General features: G+C 38.1%; 1 protein-coding gene across 3 annotated transcripts; it reads right to left on the bottom strand.

Annotated features, from left to right (window-relative positions):
* Positions 1-1,273: 1,273 nt before the first annotated feature.
* Positions 1,274-23,068, bottom strand: SRSF12 (serine and arginine rich splicing factor 12). Of its 3 annotated transcripts, XM_066358891.1 has the most exons (5): positions 22,727-22,914; positions 11,211-11,315; positions 9,855-9,958; positions 9,566-9,707; positions 1,274-4,747 (listed from the first exon to the last, which is right to left on the bottom strand). In XM_066358891.1, exons 1-5 carry the CDS (start codon positions 22,789-22,791, stop codon positions 4,378-4,380), a joined length of 786 nt encoding a protein of 261 aa, XP_066214988.1. In that variant the 5' UTR covers positions 22,792-22,914; the 3' UTR covers positions 1,274-4,377. The 3 variants fall into 3 exon arrangements, with proteins under 3 accessions (XP_066214988.1, XP_066214990.1, XP_066214989.1); XM_066358893.1 differs by lacking the exons at positions 9,855-9,958; positions 11,211-11,315 and having other exon boundaries at positions 22,727-23,068; XM_066358892.1 differs by lacking the exons at positions 11,211-11,315; positions 22,727-22,914 and having other exon boundaries at positions 9,566-9,742.
* Positions 23,069-24,467: the final 1,399 nt, after the last annotated feature.

The following is a 24,467-nucleotide window of genomic DNA, read 5'->3' as shown; positions in this document are numbered from 1 at the left end:
ACCATCAACCCACTGAGCATCAATCTATCTCCACAAATTGCTACTTATTTTTATAAGTTTAGAGTTGTGGTAAATGCCTAATATATAAACTCAAGGACTAATCATATAAACTTTCTCACAAAATAGAATTCAGGGAAAAGACTTTCTCTACGATTCCTTTAAATAAATGGTATTTGTCATTAAAGTACTGTTTTAACTTAAAAAGTTGAATCAACATGGAATATCTAACTTCTAGCAGGAAATATATTTCTAAAAAGGTTTCTGACTCAATTATCTTTATCTATAACTTGTGGACATCTTTTAAAAGGTATAAATTTTCCAGAGGACCTAAACCAACCTGGTAGGCCAATGCCAGATTTATTGCTATGATCATAAATACCTTATTTTTATCAAGGGAGTGATTTAGATCAGTGGTCCCCAACTCCTGGGCCACGGACCGGTACCGGTCCTTGGGCCATTTGGTACCGGTCCGCAGAGAAAGAATAAATAACATTATTTCCGTTTTATTTATATTTGTCTGAACAATGTTTTATTTTTTTAAATTGACCAGATTCCCTCTGTGACTTCCGTCTAAGACTCACTCTTGACACTGTCTCGGTCACGTGATATATTTATCTGTCCCACCCTAAAGGCTGGTTTGTGAAAATATTTTCTGACATTAAACCGGTCCGTGGCCTAGAAAAGGGTTGGAGACCACTGATTTAGATGCCAAGGTGCATAATCTTCATTTATGACTTGAAAATGTTTTCTAATGAAATATAGATGAGTTCTGACTCTGAAAACCCATACAATCTCTCTCTGAGCCACTGGTCCTTAAACTCTTGGGAGTGACAGATCTGTTTGAAAATCGACAGGGCCTAGCCCCTTGTTCCATCACAACAGGTTATGATCCTCTGCACCAGACTATAGTACATAAGGAGCATGTATTTATTTACACAAGACTCCAAATATTCTACCACCCTCTTTGGAAAATGAATTTCATTTTTAACTCTAAGAAATCACAATTTTTAAAAAATATATATTTTTAATTTCTTATTTTTCATTTTAGAGAGGGGGGGGGAAGAGAGAGAGAGAGAAGGGGGACGAGCAGGAAGCATCAACTCCCATATGTGCCTTGACCAGGCAAGCCAGGGTTTTGAATCAGCAACCTCAGTGTTTCCAGGTTGACGCTTTATCCACTGCGCCACCACAGTTCAGGCAGAAATCACAATTTTAGCATAATTTAGAATTGCAAAAATATTTCTAAATACTTCTTCCTTTAAATTTTGACTGGTTTTGCCTCTTCAATGGAATTAGAATAAAGGCAGAAATTATTAATTTGTAATACAATAGTATGCCTTAGAATAGTTGCATCTCAAACGACTATAACTAACAAGTCCTGAAATTAGTTAATAATTTATATTTAAAAATGAACTGACCCAGTGGCACAAGATTAAATCCTAGACTCCAAATTAAAAATTTGGCATATTCCACCATTATCTGTTTGCAGCTGCAAAATATCAGCTCCTTTACAAAAATTGTGTGTTGCTTATGGGGAGAAAGTAATCAAGCAATTGTAGTGGTCATCTTAACTTGCTTTATCAGTAACTTATCTATCATTGTGAACAAATGGAGATAGGTAGCGCCCTATACTAAACTTGGGAAGTACCTGAGTAAACATATTATCTTTAAAAATTATAAATATATAAAACATTTACTTTATGTATTAACACTCTTACCATAAGTATCCTCTCTTAAATAACCCAAGAAATAATTCTGTAACAAACGTGACCCCAGAATAGATATATCCAGAGAACAAGACAATTTTCCTGGGTACCAGGACAATTTCCAATCAATTTTCACTAAGTCTTGGAACCTATTTTCATTGAAGCCTGTAATTTCTTTTCCAAATTCCATTCCTTTTTCCCTCTAAACATTAACTTAGTTTATCACATATCTTGTCAAAGACTATTTTGTTCCAAGCAGTCACAAAAAGGCAGTCTGGAGCCCAGTCACCCACCACCACCACCCCACTGCAGCTCCAAAGTCTAATAGCTGCTGACCTTGTGCATGTCATTTAAACCCTTTGCACCTCACTTTCTGTATCTGCAGTAGTATTTACCTCACAAAGCTGTTGTGATGAGTGAATAATGCAAAACTTACAGAGCAGCCAAGCACAGTAACATGCTCAAAAAAGTCTGAACTAACATCATTCCAGTTTTTTCACCAAATCAAATAGTATCCTCCTACATACCTTTTCAACAGAAAACCAAATCAGAGGGTAAGTCAAAGGATTAAAGCATGTTCAGAAACACTGCCTTATTATTACTACAATAATGATTAAATGCAGAGTATAGACACTATAATTAAATCCTAGTTAGTATTTGGAATGACTGCATAAATATGTATGTAAACCAAACATTTATTTAGAAAACATAAAAGATTACTATTAATAATTGTCTTGCTCTTACTTCAGATTATCTTAAATTTTCAATAGTGCCACATAATTTTATAACTAAATTTTATTACAGCTGAACACTTCAAAAAGTTGTAGTTTTGAAACAGTTTGCTATGAGAAATTCTATTCAGGAAGTACAGTACACATGAATTTATGGTACTTGCCCAAATATTACAAGTATATAAATTATTCTGTAAAATTGTTTCTTACACATAAGATCTAAAATGCAAAATAAAAAAATGTTATTCAAAACAAACAGAAGCAACACTGGCCCCTATATGGTAAAATTAAGGTGTTTTTTTTTTTCTTCTTAAGCACTCTAGATACAAATATTAAGTGTATGGGCTGAAAACTTTAAAATTTTTAATATAATTCAACCAGGTACACAAGTAGGACTCTATAAATATATTCCCTATAATAATCATATTTATCACAAATACTACCAAAACTCTATGAAAAACGTAAACTACAAACACATTTTAAAGAAATTCTCAATTTTAACAACTACAAAAGCAATAACAATAAAGTTATTTGGTCTAAAAAATGAAGAGCAGTACAACGTAAATCCGAATACTGCAAAGTCTTTTTTGAGAATGCAGTCTTGAGTTTCTTAATACAGGGTACTAAATACTTTCAAAGGTAATAAGATGTAGTCTATACAACTTAAAGTCTTAACCTAGAGTTCTAAAATAAAAAAAAACTAAACAGATGAAAAGCAGGTATGTAGAAATAATGGTATAAAATATGATTTTTATACAAAAAGTACCACTCTTTAAATATATAAGGCTTAATACGAATATTTTTGGACTGTGAGTGTTGCAATTTTTAAGAGCAGTTTCAAACCATTCAACTATCAGTATTTTTAAAATGTTTTGCTATTTCTGAAGTGAATGCACATAGTACAAGATGCAATTTAATTCAACTTACCTATGCTTTTCCACGCAACAAAAATAAAACCTTTTTGAGCTTAGGAGAGATTATCTTTTGAATGCTTGATTTCTATACAAATTCAACTTTTAGGAATGTCAGAATTTTGTAATATGAACTAATGTATGCACCAGGAATTGACCCAAGTTTAAACAAAAGACACAAAAGAGACAAAGCTGTCAAATAGTTTAAGTCTGCCCTATACAATTATAGTCATAACTACTTTTTATATGAAAGTGCTTTAAAGTAAAAAATATTTCTGTAAAAGGTATTATTACTATTACTAATACAGTAGTCCCCCATTATCTATGGTTTTGCTTTCCACAGTTTCAGTTATACAAGATCAATCGTGGTCCAAAAATATCAAATGCAAAATTATAGATATAATTCATAAGTTTTAAATTGTGTGCAGTTCTGAGTACCTCACTTCATCTTATCACATAGGCACTGTAATCATCTTACATCATCACAAGGTGAGGACAGAACAGTATTTTGAGAGCCACACTCACATAACTTTTATTGTGTTCTATTTTATTATTGTTGTTGGTTATGTCTTACTGTGCCTAATTTATAAATCAAGCATTATCACAGGTATGTATGTATAGGAAAAAAACATAGTACATTAGAGTTCGGTACAATCTGTGGTTTCAGGCAACAAACCGACTAGGTTCTGAACATATCCCCATGGATAAGGGGGGAGCTACTGTACTTAATATCCAAGTAGAATTTTCTAAATTAGTTCCATTTGACCCTTTTCCTTTGAAAAGTACCCTTCTGCCACAATGTAAACAAAAAAATGGTCCATAAAATGGTGACATTAGACACATAATTTGTGGTGTGGACCCTTAAATTGAGACCAAATATTTTATCAACCCAAAGCTAGAGAGATTTTATTTCTTGCACATGCCCAAAGTAACTAGTAACAACTCACATTTTCTGTAAGCCTTGAAGAATTTTATTTAACATAATGAGAGGTTTAATAACTTAAAGACTACCTAGCACTCTTCTCTTGTTCACCAACTGTTTTTATGACGATAACTCCGAGATCTGGAATGTGATCGAAAATGAGAGTGTTTTGCTGTTTGTGCTTTAGTTTCAGAATTGGTATACCCTTTAGGAGATTTACATGGGGATCTTGCTATGGAGTCAGAATGTCTTCCATGTGATCTTGACTTTGTTCCTGAGCTAGTCTGCTTTTGAGGTGAACTTGATTGTGATTTTCCTATTGATTTGGACCTTTTTTCTAGGGACTTGGACCTTGACCGTCCTCTAGAACCAGAATTCCTTCTTGGAGTTCTTGACTGCCTTGCTGAGGTAGACCGCCTTGGTAGTGATTTGGAGCGAGATTTAGACTGGCTGTAAGAAAATCGCCTGTGTCGAGACCTGCAAACATCCACAAAATTAAGAGTATATAGTTCACACAAAAACAGTTAATAGATTAGAAAAAACACTTGCAGGAAATTATATATTAGTTATGTTTTTATTGGATAAATTAAAAGAAACAATTCTAATTTTATTATGCATGCCTTTGGTTCAAATATAACAAGTTTGTAATATCTGTTATACTAGAGTATATAACCAAAAGATTTTTATTTTGCTAAATATATCTTATGACAGAGGTCAGTTCTTAAAAATGCATATTTAGTCTGGGTTACACAACTCCTAAGAGATATTAAAAAGCAAAAGAGAAAAGGTAAAAGAGAAAAAAGAAATTACTTAAAGTTCATAAAATAATGCTTATGACAACAAAAAACCTAGATGCAGAACTTCTGAATTCTACCATGAAAAAATAAACAGTCTTCCCGTAGAAAATAGTTAAATAAAATAAGCTAGACAACATTTTTATAAAACAACTGTTTTGAAGGCACTGGAGAATAACGAACACAAGAAGAACTTGAGGGGTTATAAGCCATGACCCTTTTACTCAGACCATTTGCCTAATACCAGCATGGCAGAATTAGGACCAACCAGAAAATGGCTACTAGTGGTCCCTAGTCTATCGCAGGGGTTAGGTTCCAGAACCGCCTGAGATAGGTTGAAAATACGCAAAGTAATGGCCTTATATTTATTTTTTATATATTTTTAAGGCTTTATAAACCCTCCTCACACTCTTCCCCCCCCCACTCTTATAAACACTTCCTAATGCTCTTAAACACTTTCTAAATAATTAAGATAATAAATATATAAAAATACCTATATATCTTAAAATCCCACGATACAGAGAAAAATCCTCAACTATTTGATTAAGCTGAAGAGACAGAAGTTAGAATTCAGGACTACCAAAGGAGCTGTGACTTGGCAGACAAAAAAATCCTAGAGACGAGAGAACTGCAGACAAGCACCAAAACCCTAAAAACTGCATATAAATTCTCAAGTCACTGGTCATCTAAGCTTTGCATGCACAGGATGATTCCTAAGAGGTCAGCACAAAATTGCATCGGGAGATTCAATAACTGAGTCCTGGCCAGTTAGCTCCGTCAGTTAGAGTGTAGTGCCAAACCACCAAAGTTGCAGGTTCAATCCTCAGTCAGAACATATCCGGGAAACATATGATGAATGTACAACTAAAGTGGAACACCAAATGAATGCTTTTCTCTTTGCCCTCCTTCCTCTCTGTCTCTCTGAAATCAATCAATAAAATAGAAAGATCCAATAACTGAGCTGAAATTTTATCACATAGTGCTGTGGACAGAGGCTGGAGTTTAAGCCCCCAAAGATTAAGGAGCCTTAAGAAATAACCCACCCTTTCAATTAAGAAGCTGTAAGGGTATATAGAATCCTTCAGATAAGAGCCATGCCCTGCCTGGCCTGTGGTGGCGCAGTGGATAAACCTTCGGCCTGGAATGCCAAGGTTGCCGGTTCGAAACCCTGGGCTTCCCTGGTCAAGGCACATACCGCAAGCAAGCAATGAACTAGCCTGAAACAACTATGAGTTGTTACTTCCCATTCCACGCTCCCCTTTCTCTCCTGTCTCTGTAAAATCAATAAAGTATTTAAAAAAGAGCCATGCCCTATGAATAAATGTAAAGCTGAAATAGATCAGCATTAACAATACCTCAAATTAAGCCTTGAAAGGGTCTAGGTGATCTGGCCAATACTCAGCCTGCTAGAAAAAAAAAACTTTATTTGCAGGACAGCAGCACTGAAAGCTTCTATAATTTTTCATCAACAATATCCAACATTCAATAAAAACATTATGAGGTATGTAAGAAATAGGTTTAAAAACTAAGGAAAATAAAAGACAAAATAACTAGACCCCAAATAAGTTGGATACTAGTGTTATTCAGACAGGAATTTTAAAATTATTTGAATACGTCTTAAAGACTAAGAGAAAAAGATAAAACATGAAAAAGAAGGAGAATTTAAAAGAATTTTAGAATCTATAAAAAGACAAATGGGACACTTCGAAACTAAAAATATATATCTGAAATTAAAGTCACTAAATGGATTTAACAGCAGTCTAGAAACAACAGAAGAAATACTGAACTGGAAAAAGATTATTAGAAAAACAAACTGAAACACAGTAAGAGAAAAGGGAATTTTATGAAATCCAGAACAGAACATATGAGATATCTGGAACATACTCATATAGCCAAAAGAAGTGATTAAGGCAGAAGCAATATCTGAAGAGATAATGTCCTAGAATTTTCTAAAACCAACATAAAGTACCACCTCACAATTTCAAAAAACTCAGTAAACCCCACACAGAATAAGTACAAAGAAAACTATACAAGTCATATCACAATGAAATTGCAGAAAACTAAAGTCAGAAAAATTTGAAAATCTGCTAAAGAATAAAAGCACATTACCTTCAAAGGAGCGAGAGTAAGAATACTAGCTGACTATGTATATCAGAAAAACAATGGAAAAATATTATTAAAGAAAAAAAAGGGCAGGGGGGATAGTACCTGCCAACATACAAATCCATCCCAGAAAAAATATCCTTCAAAAATGAATATAAAATGAAGATGTTTCAGACAAGCAAAAGCTAAAAGAATTCACTGCCAGCAGACCTTCCTACTACCATATGAAATAATAAAAAAGCTTAAAGGCTAAAGAAAAACAACCCCAGAAAGAAGCATGGAACTACAGGAAGGAATAAAAAGCACTGAAAAGGAAAAACACATTGACCTAGAATGTATTCTGAAATAAAAAGTCTTTTAGAAAGCATTAAACTTCATTCCTGTGGTACATAGTTATAGAAAAAAAATAGAATGCTGTCCTTGAAAACAAAAATATAGCACAGAAAAAAAAATGAATGATATTTTAACATTCTTTGAGGTAGGGACTACTGCTAAGTGGGAGGGATGTAGGTATAAATAAGACAGAAGTCCTTGCTCCTCAAACAGCCTATAGTCTACTGAGAGTAATAAAATAGTTTTTTCTACATCTACTGAGGACAAGAGACATTTTTAGTTCAAGGAAATATCACATATACTGTATATATACTATGTATAGTACATGTTAGGCTTATTTGTATTCTCTCTCCTGTGTGCACACACACATACTCACAAAATCTGATGCACAAGCATACCCTGAGAGCTAAGTAAGATTTACCTTCTCTATAATTTTACAGATAGAAAATACTAAGGTCAGTGAGGTTAAGCAATGATCTTATAACTAATACAAAGCAGAACAGCATTATCTTGCAAGATGTCGTTCTTTCTATTCCTGATACTCCATGATGATCTACAACAATAGACTTCTGTTTTTCTCCTGCCAAGTATACTTTACTTCAAAAAGAAGGGAGAAAATGATGGAATATCTACCTTTTTTTTAGATCAATCAGGAGAAAAACTGGTTACTAAGGCTCTAATGTATTTGGAAACAATATATTCCTTTTTTTAACAACTTATATATTTTTTTAAAGACTATTCCATTTTTAGAAAGGAGATAGAGATAGAGAGAGAGAGAGAGAGAGAGAGAGGAGCAGGAAGCATCAACTCCCATATGTGCCTTGACCAGGCAAGCCCAGGGTTTCAAACCGGCAACCTCAGCATTCCAGGTTGATGCTTTATCCCATTGCGCCACCACAGGTCAGGCATAACAACTTATATCCTTAATGAATCAAATGGGCCATTTCTTTTTTTTTCTTTTATAAACTAAGTCTTTCTACCATGACTACTGGATACTCAGTATGTTAAGACAGTGCTGCTTAAGGCACAATTTTACATCTCATTTCATCTTTGATATATAAAACTTTCATTTTATATGTACTATCTACATCATTAATTTTAATCTCAACTTCCTTCCCTTGAGTTTTTAATCACCAGAACTCAGCATTCTTCAGAACTCAACATCCTTAATTGTTGGGTTCATTTAGGAAACTTTTATTTATTTAAAATTCCTTACTTTTATTTGTCAGGTATACATTTTAAAATTTTTTGCTGTTTTGGCCTAGCGTGCGGAGGACCCAGGTTCGATTCCCGGTCAGGGCACACAGGAGAAACGTCCATTTGCTTCTCCACCCCTCCACCGCGCTTTCCTCTCTGTCTCTCTCTTCCCCTCCCGCAGCCAAGGCTCCATTGGAGCAAAGATGGCCTGGGCGCTGGGGATGGCTCCTTGGCCTCTGCCCCAGGCACTAGAGTGGCTCTGGTAGCAACATGGCGACACCCAGGATGGGCAGAGCATCGCCCCCTGGTGGGCAGTGTCACCCCTGGTGGGCGTGCCGGGTGGATCCTGGTCGGGCGCATGCGGGAGTCTGTCTGACTATCTCTCCCTGTTTCCAGCTTCAGAGAAATGAAAAAAAAAAAAAAAAAAAAAAATTTTTTTTTTGCTGTTTTTCAGTATATATTATCTTTCCATTAAAAAGGTTAAGTCTGGCCTGACTTGTGGTGGCAGTGGATAAAGCATCAACCTGGAAACGCTGAGGTTGCCGGTTCAAAACCCTGGGCTTGCCTGGTCAAGGCACCTATGGGAGTTGATGCTTCCTGCTCCTCCCCCCTTCTCTCTCTCTCTCTCTCTCTCCCCCCCCTCTATAATGAATAAATAAAATAAATAAATAAAAAGGTTAAGTCTGTCATAAAATCAAAACACTGGAAGGTATTCTAAACCTGAGTTAATCTTTCTACAAGACATGATTTTTTATAAATATTAAAAAAAATGATTCTGTGATTCTGGTGGCCTGTTTTTCAAAACTCTAAAATATTTTCCAGAAAAAGTAAAAATTAGGTTTTCAATCCTCTTGTATTTTGTACTTACTCTTTAAGGCTATCAGACCGCCTCCTATTTCTTCCCCATGAAGAACTTCTACTTCGAGTTCTCCGTTGGCTGGGGCTTCTTGATCTCCTATGATCACTTGGAGAACAAGGGTGACGTTCTTTTGATTTCATCTGGCCTGGTGCTAGAATATGAAGTGCAAGACTTGTAATTCATTACCTGAAAAATACTCAAATAGTATTATTTTCTGAAAAATTTTAAACAAAAATATCTGTTATTGCTGAAACTCATTCTGCTGAACAAACAAGATCTAATGTTTAGTCACACTTACTTTTGCGATCACCTTGTGCAAACTGTATTTCAATCTGACGGCCACATACCCACTTTCTATTGAGATTATAAAGAGCATCTTCAGCATCGCGAACATCTTCAAATATGACTAGCTGTTAAGGACACTTTGAAGATCAGATATCAAGTAAAAAACGTTCTTTTTAAATAATTATTTATATGATATGAAACAGGAAAAACAAGTTCAAATTACTAAATTTATATGCCTACTATGATTTAAAAGAATGAGTCTAAAAATAAAAAGAACAAAACCAAACATGCAACTATCCTTTTAATGTATACAATAGTGTAGCTGCAATATGCATGTATACTTTCAGAGACTTGATGAGAAAAAAATGAGTCCAACATTCGCTAGAACTCATTCTCTTCTTTCAGGTAAAAAAATCATCAGGTTTTTCATTGAAAAAAATCAGCATGCAGAAGCCTGTATTCTAAAATTAAAATTACCCTTTCAATAACAAGCTTTTTAATTATGACATTTCAAAGCAATTACTTATAAACAAAATTGCATGCACATAACCTAAAATACATTTTCAAAAATTTAGTCCTTTTAAAAAATGAGCATATTTACCTTTGAACCTACTGCTTTTATTAAATACCTTTATGCTTTTATTACTTGGGGTATAATTATAAGAGAAACATAAAAGCAATCTCTGAACATCTAGAATTACATATATTGGTTTGTAACACACTGAACTCCCTTAACTATATAAATTATATATTAAACCTAACTATAATGGAAATAAGCTACATAAAATGAATAGCTGTATTTCAGGAGGTTATTCATTGGTTTAATTTTTCTAAAAATAGGAAACAAAAATCTCAAGAAATGCAATACAAAATGAGACTTTGGCAATTACCTCAATGTCACTTGATCTTGAACCTTGACCTTTACTCTTTAAGGCTTGCAAGATGGACTTTATAAGAGATGAAGAACCAACAAAATCAGACTTGGCTTTGACTCTGGAACTCTGAGTAAATGTAGGAAAGCCGAAGTCTCAACCTGGTGTTGGCTTTGTCTTTTGCTTGATAAAGACTTCCCCTCTTCCAGGTCTTTATATCTGTGTCCACCCTCCCTCTTTACTCCTTGATGCTTGAACTTTAGATGCCTTTTGTCTCGCCTGCTCGGTTTATGCTTGGATTCTAGCTAACAGGTTGGTTCAAACTGGGGGGTGCTTGCCAGCTACTGTGGACTGCTTTACATTTTCTGAGATAAAGAAATAAACACATTTAATTAGACAATATTAATCTCATATGCTCCTGAATAAATATATATGTATGTAATATGCACATGTATGTGGTACATTCATTCACATGCACACAGTAAAACAAAGGATATTGAACATAAGCAAATCCTCTTGGGCGGCGGGTGTAGAAGTCAAGTGGAATGTAAACGTCTACTATAGGGCCATACCGACCAAACTCACGACGCAAGTCCTCAGGCCTGAATTGTTTTAGAAATAAGGCAAAGAAATATGAATAGCTGGATTAAAATATCATGCCTACAGAAATCTAGTCAACACCCTCAAAAGAAAGTACATTATCTAGACTGGCATTATCTAAAATTGTTTAAGACTCACCCAGGGTTTACAAATGAAATAAAAAAGAAAGCTGAAAAACTATCAAGCCTTACTTTAGAAGATTCTGGTTCAAGAAGTTTGGACTAGGGGCTGGAAAGCTGTACTTTTACCAGCACTCCAGGTGGCTGTTATATCTACTCAGGTTGGGGAAACACTGACCCAGCACATCTACCCTTGAAAGTTATTCCAAGATTTTCAACTGTCAATATAAACAGCTCTAACTATTAACTATTATTTCATTAGGAACACATTCATTGGCTTCACTATAATTTCATGTTTATGTTAATTTTGTTTTCAGAGAGCAAGAATTAGATTTTAAAGAAATCCTAAAATCATTTCTCAGGCTTTAAAGAAAAATGGATGTTTTACTATTAAACATAAAGCAAAATATTATATTCTCAAATTTGACAAGTACAGTGGTACCTTGAGATACAAGTTTAATTCGTTCTGTAACCGAGCTCGTAAGTCAGTCAACTCATATATCAAATTTCTCCCATTTAAAATAACTGAAATAGATTTAATTTGTTCCAGCCCTGTGAAACATCCCCAAACCATCCTAAATTATGAAAAAAGACGTTTTAAATTAAGAAACACACATGCATACTTTACCAATGCATAACAAGATATATAAAAGAAAAAAGTGTCTTTAGTACTGTATTCTTACCTTGGAGACAGATGAGTGCGGCTAACGGAGGTGAATGGTGGAGGAGGAGGGAGGGAGGAAGGGATGCAGGTAGTGTAGACATGTAAACTAAAACTGCACTTTCTTAACACTAAATGTAAACTAAAACTGCATTTTCTTTAAACAAAACTAAAACTGTACTTTCTTAAAATGAAACCACAAAAACTTAATTGTAAAAAAAAATGCACTTTCTTAACTTTAAACTTAACCTAAGCTTAACATTACTATTTTTCATTTAATCATCACCTGTTTTGCCTATTTGGCTGCACTTTCTGCACTTTCACTTGCAGGACTTTTGAATAAAAATCTATCCAAAGAGGTTTGCTTTTGCCTGCCTTTTAAAATGTTACGGAAATGTGACAAACAAGTGTCATTAAAAAGTGCTGAAGCACGACCAGTTGAAACTTTTTCTGGGTGTTTCTTTTCAATGAAATTTGAAAGCTTCTCCCACATTGCCAGCATGTCTTTAATTTCACTTGCAGAAATCACTTCCTCCAAATATACCTCCTCCTCACTACTAATCTCTTGCAGAAGCTCCATATGTTGCATCATCTGTAGCTCCTTCAACTCCTCAGTTGTGAGTTCCTCCTCATGTTCCTCAACGAGCTCGAGCTCGTTTACATCACCCTCATCTACCTCCAGACCCATTGACTTTCTGAGGGACACAGTCTCCTCCAACGCTTCTACCTTGGTCTTGGTCTCTGGTTCGAATCCTTCGAAGTCCCTTTCTGCAACAACATCAAGCCATAACCTTTCCCATGCCAAGTTCAAGGTTCTTCTTGTAACTGCTTGCCATGCCAAGTCAATAATACGTAAACATATCACGATGTTGTAGTGATCTTTCCAAAACTCTCGAAGGGTTAGAATTGTATTCTCAGTCACTTCAAAGCAGTGGTGGAACAAGTGCTTTGTGTAAAGCTTTTTAAAGTTGGAAATGACTTGCTAATCCATAGGTTGCAAGACTGAAGTCATGTTGGGTGGGAGGTAGAGGACTTTCATGAATTTGAACGCATCAAGAATGTCATCTTCGGCCCTGGTCAGTTGGCTCAGCGGTAGAGTGTCGGCCTGGCGTGCAGAGTCCCGGGTTCGATTCCCAGCCAGGGCACACAGGAGAAGCGCCCATCTGCTTCTCCACCCCTCCCCCTCTCCTTCCTCTCTGTCTCTCTCTTCCCCTCCTGCAGCCAAGGCTCCATTGGAGAAAAGTTGGCCTGAGCGCTGAGGATGGCTCTGTGGCCTCTGCCTCAGGTGCTAGAATGGCTCTGGTTGCAACAGAGCAATGCCCCAGTTGGGCAGAGCATCGCCCCCTGGTGGGCGTGCCAGGTGGATCCCGGTCGGGCGCATGAGGGATTCTGTCTGACTGCCTCCCCATTTCCAACTTCAGGAAAAAAAAAAAAGAATGTCATCTTCAAGACCAGGTTGGTGGACTGGAGCATTATCAAGGATTAGTAATGCTTTCATCAGGAGTTTATTTTATTTTATTTTTTTTTTACAGAGACAGAGAGTGAGTCAGAGAGAGGGACAGACAGGAACGGAAAGAGATGAGAAGCATCAATCATTAGTTTTTCATTACGCGTTGCAACACCTTAGTTGTTCATTGATTGCTTTCTCACATGTGCCTTGACCGTGGGCCTTCAGCAGACCGAGCAACCCCTTGCTGGAGCCAGCGACCTTGGGTCCAAGCTGGTGAGCCTCGCTCAAACCAGATGAGCCCGCACTCAAGCTGGCAACCTCGGGGTCTCAAACCTGGGTCCTTCCGCATCCCAGTCCGACGCTCTATCCACTGCGCCACCACCAGGTCAGGCAGGAGTTTATTTTCTTGAAGATATTTCTTCAATGCAGAACCAAAGACGAGATTTACCCATTCAATAAAAAACTGCTGCGTAACCCATGCCCTAGCATTGGTGCGCCACATAACCTGCAGTTTTGCTTTAAGAATCTTGTGAGTCTTAAAGGCTCAACGATTTTCAGAATGATACACTAGCAGTGGCTTTACTTTACAGTCACCGCTAGCATTTGCACACACACAAATGCAAGGGTCAGACGGTCCTTCATGGTTTATGGCCTGGCAGCTTCTTCTCTGCGTTGATGAAAGTCCTCCGGGGCATTTTTTCCCCAAACAATCCTGTTTTGTCACAGTGAACTCTTGTTGGGGGATGTAGCCTTCCTTTGTTATAAGCGCAGCAAAACATGCGATGTACTCCTCAGCTGCCTTAACGTCAGCACTTGCAGCTTCACCATGCCTCACCACCAAGTGGACGCCAGATCTCTTCTTGAAATTTTCAAACCAGCCGTGACTTGCCTTAAATGTATCTTCTACGGCCTCTTTTGAGGTTGATGGTTCTTTCTTCTTCAAATCACTGTAAATAATATGTGCCTTTTCGCATATTACAGTCTCCTTCACTGTATCTCCTGCCAGCTCTTTCTCTTTCACCCACACCAGCAGAAGCTTCTCCATTTCTTCATGAATATTTGTCCTTAACTGGGACAGAATTGTAGTTCCTTTCACTGGATTTGCACTTTTGATGGCATCCTTTTGTTTAAGGATGGTACAAATTGTAGATGTATTGCAGTCGCACAACCTTGCCAATTCAATCACTCGTACACCACGCTCATGTTTTTCTATTATTTCTTGCTTTACTTCTATCAACATCATTCTCTTCTTCTCACCACTGTCCTTTACACTCACTTTCTTTGGCCCCATGATAGCACGCAAAAATAGTTAGTAAAAAGTGCAAAAATGATGCAAGAATGAGTGCAGCGCACGAGATTCGACTTGATTCTGCGGGTAACACGTGAGAAAGAACGAGATGCTGGTGTTGTGCTGCCAATACTGGACCCGTGTGCCAATGCGCCAACTAGCGGCAGCTTCCCAAATCACGACTCGTATCTCGGGATTTTGCTCAGATGTCGAACAAAATTACAGACTGAATCGCAGCTCATATCTCAAAAAACATTGTTGGTCTGCTCGTATCTCAAGGTACCACTGTATACTTGAGCCTCCTATATGCCCTTTAACGTGATAGGTATTTAAGAGGGATACCAAAGAAATATATAGTCTACTTGTCTTTGTGGAGCTACAATTAAACTTAAGAGACAAAATACTTAGCACTGATAGCTGACAGTTACAGTGTATTTATCTGTTAGCCCCCCCCCCCCATCTTAAGACCACTTAATTCTCACATCTCTATGGTTGTTTACAGATTAGGGCACAGACGAATGAATTCACCTAAGGTCACTGAGCCAGCAAGAGACAAGAGCTAGGAATCAAGCTCCCACAGCCTGCCACTAGTCTGTTCTTTTTTTTTTTTTTTTTTTAATTTTTCTTTTATTAATTTTTTAGAGAGGAGAGAGAGGGAGAGAGAGAGAGAGAGAAGGGAGAGAGAGGGGGAGGAGCAGGAAGCATCAACTCCCATATGTGCCCTGACCAGGCAAGCCCAGGGTTCCGAACCGGCAACCTCAGCGTTCCAGGTCAACGCTTTATCCACTGCACCACCACAGGTCAGGCCACTAGTCTGTTCTTAACAACTACAGCCCACTGCCTCATGGAGATTTTAAAAGACAGCATCAAGCTATGGGCAAAAAACATGCCTCAGAAAAAATAAGAACACTTCAAAACATTGTACAGAAAAAAGACTCAAAGATGACTGCAAAGGTCCTAGCTTGGACAAATAGAAGAAAGACAGTGTTGCTGCCAAAAATTAGCTACCTGGAAAAGAAAGTTAGAAGAGGGAGGAGAGAGGCAAAAGAAGTTTCAGGTTTAAAATGCAGAATTTGAGGTGATGGTGGAATAACGACTAGAGTTCTATAAGCAACTGAAAATTGTGATTCTATAAATTGTATTATTTTCTTTTATTTTCAAGACTAGAGAAGTCAATGATTACAATTACAGCTAGAGATGTGGATTTAGGAATTACTGCATAAAGATTCAACTAACATTGACTAAGTAGCCACTGTATACCAGTAGGTGCAGTCCATACTATGACATACTCTATTTTTATTATTTTTATAAATATTTTCATTTTTTAATATTTTTATTTCATTCAGTACTCATTGTAACGTTTGTCTGACTTCCCTCAGAGATTACTAGCTTTAGAGGGCAGTGACAATGTCTTTTTCTTTCATTCATTCAACAAATATTTACTGAGCACTATAGGTCAAGCTCTAAGGTATGGTAGAGAACAAGAAAAACACAATTCTTACTCCCGTAAAACACAGACAATAGGGTCAAGATTCTCAGCCATTCCTGAATACTGAAGTTATTTTTGAAAAGAATATTAAAGAAACAGGCACTCTAATTTGATGCATCAACCCTGGACCATGATGAGTCCCAATATTATTAAAATTTTTATAAACTTTATAGGCAATTCTACAACTCAGGGTTAAGAATCACTTTTAAGCAGGTGTTTCCACCAGTGTAGCTAGCATCTTAGTACCTAGCATAGTTGCTTGGAACAAACTAGGTACTCAATATATTTACTGTATTAATGAGTGAAGAACACATTATTGTTACCATGTAATAGTTAAGGAGACCGACAGTAAGAGCAGTTACCTTGCCCAGAGGTACACACTGCCAATAGCAAAGCTAGATAGAATTCAAATTAATGTCATTTAATGCAATCATCCCACCAACCAAATATGAGTGGCTGATAGAAAAAAGGATCCTAGATAGCATAAGGAAGGAGGTTGGAGCAATGTGCTTTACAAAGGCTTGGAGTCTCAGAAGCTAAGGGACAGAAGTCTAAAGGAACAAATCTTTTCTCAAGAGAGCTGGCTCCCATTCACTGTCTCCACTACCTCAACTGCCGGCTGTTGTTTTGTTTTCATTTATTTTTATATTGGTTGTAATCTATTTTAAAAGATTGGTTTAATCTATTTTATGTACTCATAAAAGTACAGGGAATAAAACAAACACCCAGGTATCCACCAAGATTTATTATAGCTCAATAACTGCACTATTTGCTATAGTTTTTAGTATATTTTTAGAAATGAGACATTATATACTTCTAACTCAGAAACAATCATTGGTGGTCACCATCCTCCGCAGAACTACAGTATATATTTTTACTGCAAATGCATATATCCATAGACACGTTTTTATATGTATCAAATTCTATGTAAGTGGTATCAGACCATTTGTATAATTTTGCACCTTACCTTTTCCTCCCTTGAGATTTCTCCATTTAGCTCTAGTTCTTTGTATTGATATTGTCAGCAACAAATCATAATATGAAACTGCCAAACAGTTCTACAAACTGGTTGTGCCATTTTATATTCACCAATAATGTATAAGAGTTACAGTTGTGCCAATCTTTGTCAGCACTTGGTTTTATGTCTAATTTTAGCCATTCAAGTGGGTGTTAAGTGGAATCTCACTATGGTTTTAATTTGCATTTCCCTAATGACAAATGATGCTGAGCACTTTTTCATGTGCTAATTGGCCACACATAGTTTTTTTATGAAGTGTCTTTGTCTTGAGTTTTTTTGCCCATTTTAATAATGTTTCTTTTTATTAATGAGTTATAAAAGTTCTTTATATTCTGAAAAAAGTCCTTGTCAGATATGTTTTTGTGACTATTATTTTCTCAGTCTGTGGCTTGCCTATTTACTTTGTTTTTTTAACCAATCTTTTTGTTTTGTTTTTAACTTTAGAGAGAATGAAAGGGGAGGGAGAGAGAGAAAGAGGGAGAGGGGAGAGAGGGAAAGAAAAAAAAGAAAGGGAGAGAGATCAATTTGCTGTTCCACTTATGCATGCATTCATTGGTTGATTTCTGTATGTGCCCTGACTAGGAGATGGAATCTGCAATCCTGGTGTATCTGAACGATGCTCCTACCAACTAAGCAACCCAACTAGGGCTTATTTACTTTCTTAATGATATGTTTTAATGAACAGAAAGTTTAATTTGGGTAAAATCTATTTTATCAATAGTCCTTTTTCTTTAATGGTAACTACTTTTTTGTCCTGTAAGAAATCTTTGCCAATCCCCAGGTCATGAAATATTCTCCTACATTTTCTTCCAAAAGCTTTATAGACAGCTCTCTCTATGGAGCATGCATGCACCTTTCCCCATCCCCTTCTCCCAGGCTTGGTTTCCCTCACCTCTCTCTCCTAAATTCCAAGGGCCCTAGTTTGACCTAACTTGTTTCCTGAGGTCCTTTGTTCTACAGCACACTTCTTCTACCCCTGTAACTTTCTAAATAAATTTTCTCTTATAAACTAAAAAGCTAAATAAATAAAAGCTTTAGTTTTATCTTTTACATTTCAAATGATAATCTAGCTCAAATTATGTGAGCTAAAGGTTACAGTTAATGTTATTTCCTATATGAATATCCAGTTATTACAGCATCATTTGTTGAAAAGACTTTCCTTTCTCCACTAAACTGCTTTGGTGCCTTTGTCAAAATCAACAGACTCTGTAAAGTGTGGATTATTTATGGACTCTCTATTCTGTTCTATTGATCTACCTGTGTATCCTTAGGTCAGTATCACACTGTCTTGATTATTATATATATATTTTTTTTTTAATTTTTAAAAAATTTTTATTTATTAATTTTAGAGAGAGCAGAAAGAAAGAGAGAGAGAGAGAGAGAGAGAGAAAGAGAGAGGAGCAGAAAGCATCAACTCCCATATGTGCCTTGACCAGGCAAGCCCAGGGTTTTGAACCAGCAACCTCAGCATTCCAGGTAGATGCTTTTACCCACTACACCACCACAGGTCAGGCTACTATATATTTTTAGTAAGTCTAAGTCAGGTAGTATAAGTCTTCTAGCTTCAGTAACCTTTTTGAAAACTCTTGGCTATCCTTACATTTTTTAGAATTAACTTGTCAGTTTCCATTTTAAAAAAAGGCCTTTGATCAGGAATCCTTTCAATCTATAATATAATCAATTTGGGAGAGAACTGAAAACTTAATATCTTGTCTTCCAATTTAAGAGCATGGGGTATCTATCAATTTTTGTTGATCCTTTTAATTTCTTTTGGCAATATGTTGTGGTTCTCAATGCAAAGGTTTCAACATTTTGGTTTTCTGTTGTTAAATTATTCCTAAGTATGTTTTCTATACTAAGATAAATGGAATTTTAAAAATATTTTATTATTTTCAATTGTTTGCTGTTAATATACAGAAGCAGAATTTCATAAATTTACTTTGTATTCTGATAATTTACTAAAACTCATTATTAGTTACTATAGTTTTATGTAAACAAACATATCACTAAGAATAGGGACAGGTATAACTTTCACCTTTATAATTTTTATATCTTTAATTTTTCTTGTTTTGTTGCACTGGTTAGGATCTGCAATAAAATGCTGAACAGACATGAACGTGGGCATTCTTGTCTTGTTCTGATTTAAGGGAGCAAGCATTCAGTTGTTACCATTAAGTATGATGTTAGCTATAACTTTTTCATAGGCTCAGGAAGTGTTTTCTATTCCTAGCTTGCTGAGACTTTTTATTATGAATCTTGCTGAATGCTTCTGTTACACCATCATCAATGTTAATATCAATACAGCCTCATATCCACTGTAACCAAAGAATACTACTAACTATGTCCAAGAGAGGTACTTCATCAATGCTCAACTTAACATACTATGCATTAAAACAGGAATGTTGTATTTGGGATTTGGACATTATGTTGTTCCATTAGAAAACTGTATCTGAGATTTTTTAAGAATTACCTTCCACAAAATAAAAAAAAATCAGATATTAACATTCTTCCTGATCCACCTCTTACTTTACTAGTGAAAAAAAAAGTAACACAAATTATAAAACTGTACAATGTATTTTGTGTGTGTGTGTGTGTGTGTGTGTGTGTGTGTATGTGAGTGACAGAGACAGATATGGACAGACAGACAGGAAGGAAGAAAGATGAGAAGCAACAATTCTTTGCGATAGCTCCTTAGTTGTCCATTGATTGCTTTCTCATGTGCCTTGACTCAGTGGCTGCAGCAGAGCAAGTGACCCCTTGCTCAAGCCAGCTACCTTGGGCTTAAGCCAGCGACCTTTGGGCTCAAGCCAGCAACCATGGTGTCATGTCTATGATCCCATGCTCAAGCCAGCAACCCCATGCTCAAGGTGGTGAGCCCGCGCTCAGGCTGGTAACCTCGAGGTTTTGAACCTGGGTCCTCTGTGTCCCAGTCTGATGCTCTATCCACTGTGCCACCGCCTGGTCAGGCTCATTTTTGTCTAGTTTTTCCTTTCTTTATTTTTATACCCTGTTTGTTTTGTTTTTACATTTATCCCACTGATTTTCTTTGTAAGCATCTTAAATGTTAAAGCTAATAATTTTAATGTCTACGTGTCATATTGCTACTTAAACTTATACTGCGTGCCACCCTTGTCCAAAAAAATGGTTAGTGTAGGTTACATGTGTGATTCTACTTTCATAACACTACTCAGCAGCTGTGCAATCTTAGGTAAAATACTTAATCTCTCTAAAATTGAGTTTCTTATCTGTCAACTGTTACAAACATATAGGATATTGTGAAATTTTAATTCATAAAATATGTTGTTTTTAGTACAGCACCTCATCTTTTAGCGAGTGCTCAAAATGTTAACAATGGCCCTGGCTGGGTGGCTCAGTTGGTTAGAGCGTCATCCCAATACACCAGAATTTGGGGTTTAACCTCTGGTCAGGGCTCATACAAAAATCAACCAATGAATGCATAAATAAGTGGAACAATGAAAATGTTAACAAGTATTATTATTAATACAATCCTTCTAGATTAATTGCTCTCAGTAACAGAATTCAGAAGTGGTGAAAAATGGAAAAGAAATCAATAAATCTCAATTATCAGTCTTGATTACTCAGAGGTAGTTTATCTACATAGATTAGAGGTCATATGTCTCCTGCAGGTCATGTGTCACCTGTATCGTGTTTTGTTTGAACTGCACAATGATTAAACATAAAAAAAAAAAAAAAACGGTGAAACTTGAAACTGCCAATATTTTCCAGCTTTTACTTTTTAAAAAATTTTTATGGGTTCATTTCAGCCGAACTAAAGACATTGCCAGGAGGCATAATCTCAAATGCAATATTTTACAACTTTTAAATCTAAAAGAATTGGAATTTCGTATGATTCAACTTAATAAATGTCAACATTTTGAAACGGAGTATTTATACACACAAAATACAGGTTTCTGAAGTCTTTTGAAAATCAGGACCATACAGCAACAAGTCCAAATGTCTACACAGTAGTTATAATGCTGTCCCCATTAGATGGCACATGTTCTTTTCCATTTGCTACAGTCCCTACCATCTTACTGTGCCTTATAACCTGACAACTTCACTCATTCCTATTACCTTAGCTGGCCCCTGTGGCCATTAGAATTGGAAACCTCTCATTTTTTGTAGACATACATGCCTCCTCCTCTTGGGGAGGCATGTTGCTTATTCAGTAATCAAGTGGTCTGTTTAACTGTGGGACTTTTTCTTTTTTATCTTACCCAAATTATAATTTTTGCTTGTTTTCTAGAAGAAATGTAATCACAGGCATCTTTCAGATGTTAATTAAGGTATAATAACTCACAGTCTACAGTTGTGGCATATATAAAAGTAGGGATTTAAAAAAAAAAAAACTTAACATTTACTCCTCAAAGGTAAATGATGATTAGAACAGATGGCTCTGGAGTCAAGGACTCCAATGTATTCGTGGCTGTGAAGCCCCGATAAGTCATTGTAACTCTGGGATTCAGCCTTCCCTTCTGTACAGTAAAGATATTACTGCATACCTATGAAGGCTGGGGGAGGACGTGTAAACTACGCGAGCCCATTGAAATGAAAATGTTTACTAATGCTCCCGCTCCCTAGTCATTCCTCCTGGCTCCTAATAAGGTAGAAAGTGATATATGAAGAAGTTATTTCTTAAGATCTATGTTTAAGCACTATGTGGACAGAATTCTTAATGAAGGAGTGAGTAGACTAAGAACATAAAAAATTGACCAGGGAAGTCTATTCAAACGGTTATAATGGATATTTATACTGTATTCAGAACTTTAAAGATAACCACATAAATCTCATTACTAAAGTTATCCTCTGTGCATAGTATAAAACTGAGTAAGAAATAAATTTAACCCGCACCACCTTTACTAGAGGAGAATGAGAAGAGCAAACTGTAAAGGACCAAGGCACGCATTATTTTGTAAAACGTTCTCACCATCCCCAATTCCTCTTCACCTAGGAGGCAAGGCGCGCGGCTTTACCGCGGCTCGGCGACAAAGGGGCTGAAACGCAGGCACCCGCCCGAGCGAAAACACGCGGCCCGAGGCGGGAGGCCCCGGCTGCCGGGACAGAGACGGCCTGCGCCCCCGGCTCCCCAGGATGGGTGGGCACCCGCCCGGGGCGGCGACCGGGGCGCGGACGCGCTGCTGCGCGGCGCCGGGCGGAACGCCGGCCGGAGGGCGGGGGCGCGAGTCCCGCCCAGGCCCCGAGTGGCCGCAGGGCTCCTCCACGACCGGGAAGAGCGCCTCCGCGGGAAGCCCCGGCCGGGCCGGCGGAGGGGCGCGGGGCAGACCAGGAGGGCCGTGGCCCGGCCCCGAGATGCGGCCGTTACTCCGCCCCTCCCCCGCGCCCCAACCTGCGGCGGCCGCCGCTCACCTGGTGGCGTCCGCGACGTTCCTGACGAACAGGGAGGTGTTCGGGGGCCTCGTGTAGCGAGACATGTCCGCTTCCTCCGTTCCCTCCGGGCCTGCCCGCGGCCGCCGGACTCTCTCCGTCTCTCGTTGCCGCCACCGCAGCTCCGCCGGCCCCCAGCGCGACCCCCTCCCCTCGGCCTCGAGCCCGCCAGCGCGCAGCCGCAGAGGCGGGCGTGGGGGGGGGGGGCGTGCTGAACGGCGCGAGCCCGTCCGGGCGCTCGGCGCGGGGGTGGGGCCGAGGCCGAGGGAGCCCGGGAGGGGCGGCGCTGGAGGTCCTGGGCCACGGGTTGGAGGAGTGGGAGGCACGAGGTGCCCGCCTCCACGGGGACCTAGGAAGGGGGCGCAGCAGGAGTCCAGGGTCGTGGCGTGCACGGGGGGCGGTGCTGGAGGCCGAGGACTGGGAAGGCGGAGGGAGCATGGGAGAAGGCGGCGGCGCAGAGGCTGCGGTGGGAGTGGTCCTAGTCGGGGGGCTGCCCTGGGGTTCGCGGTCGGATGGTGTGCGGCGGGTGGGCCGTGCGCGTTTCCGGGAAGCGGCGGTGCTAGGGGCCTGGTCTTGAGGAGTCCATGGCGGGGACAGTTGGGGTGGATGCCTGGGGCGTTCTAGGTGCTGAGGCCGGGGAGCCGGGGGTTAGAGAGCATCCCGTGAAGGAGGCGTTCAACCGGGCAACAGCCGCAGGGCGCTGGGGCCTTCATCCCTGTATCCTCAGGTCTTGGCAGCTGTTCTTCCTCCTGCCCCTTTAGTCTTGAACCTTATTTAGACTTTCAAACTGTAAGGATTTTTAATTAATTTGTTTTAGTGTTTCAAATCTTCATTCATTACAGGAGTCCTCCCTTATGGGGCGAGGCCCCAAGAACCCCAATGGATGCCTGGAAACTGGGATAGTACCAAGCCCTACATATACACTGTTTTCCTTTATATGTTTATACCTGTCAAAGTTTAATTTATAAGTTTTGCACAATAAGAGATTATACCATCAGCTAATAATGTGACCAATTATCCTCCTTTAGGGAGGACAGCCCTTTTATAAGTTCCGTCCTCCCTGGAAAAGTGTCCTCCTACATGTCCTCCTTTTTGATATTGTAACTGATCTGTAAATGTCCGTATTCGATCGATGCAGAGTTGATCCATTGCGTGTGATGTGACGTATTTATATCAAACTTAGTACTTTTTTCTTACAATTATTATTAAAAATTAATAGGCATGTAAGCATAATTACATTATAAAATATAAATGTTTTTATTATGCATTTATCATATTACAGTGTATTGCTGCAATGAATAAAATGTTTCTTTTATTTACTATATTGTTTTCTTCTATTTATTTTTGTCTTCCTTTTCATTATAAAAAAGTTGATCACCTTAAATATAATATACTGTAACAAAAATTATGTGCTTTTGGTCTCAAAATATTTTGTTGAACTCACCCTTGTGATGATGTGAGGTGATAAAATATCTACTTAATGACGAGAGGTAATAACTAGCGCACAGCTGCTATTGACTTTCTAATCATGTGTCAGAAGGAGGATCGTCTGCTGTTGGTGATCCTGAATCATCAAACTATGAAGATGTCATGATTGGCTGTCAGGAGCAGATGATATTGATGGTTGGGGGAATTTAATATTTTATGGCCATAGTTGACTGTTGGTAACTGAATTCATGGAAATCAAAACTGTGGCAAAGGGGGATTACCATATTCCCTTACA

The sequence above is a fragment of the Saccopteryx leptura genome, chromosome 1, assembly GCF_036850995.1.
Source record: "Saccopteryx leptura isolate mSacLep1 chromosome 1, mSacLep1_pri_phased_curated, whole genome shotgun sequence".
Taxonomy (NCBI): Eukaryota; Metazoa; Chordata; class Mammalia; order Chiroptera; family Emballonuridae; genus Saccopteryx; species Saccopteryx leptura.
This window is presented reverse-complemented; position numbering and strand designations above follow the sequence as displayed.

What these genes read in the sequence shown, in the direction of transcription:
- SRSF12 (XM_066358891.1), bottom strand. Translation starts at nt 22,791, where the DNA reads ATGTCTCGCTACACGAGGCCCCCGAACACCTCCCTGTTCGTCAGGAAC. An exon ending in AACGTCGCGGACGCCACCAG is followed by an intron (nt 11,316 to 22,726) that starts GTGAGCGGCGGC and finishes AAAACAATTCAG; the next exon opens with GCCTGAGGACTTGCGTCGTG. An exon ending in TGCACAAGGTGATCGCAAAA is followed by an intron (nt 9,708 to 9,854) that starts GTAAGTGTGACT and finishes TTCATATTCTAG; the next exon opens with CACCAGGCCAGATGAAATCA.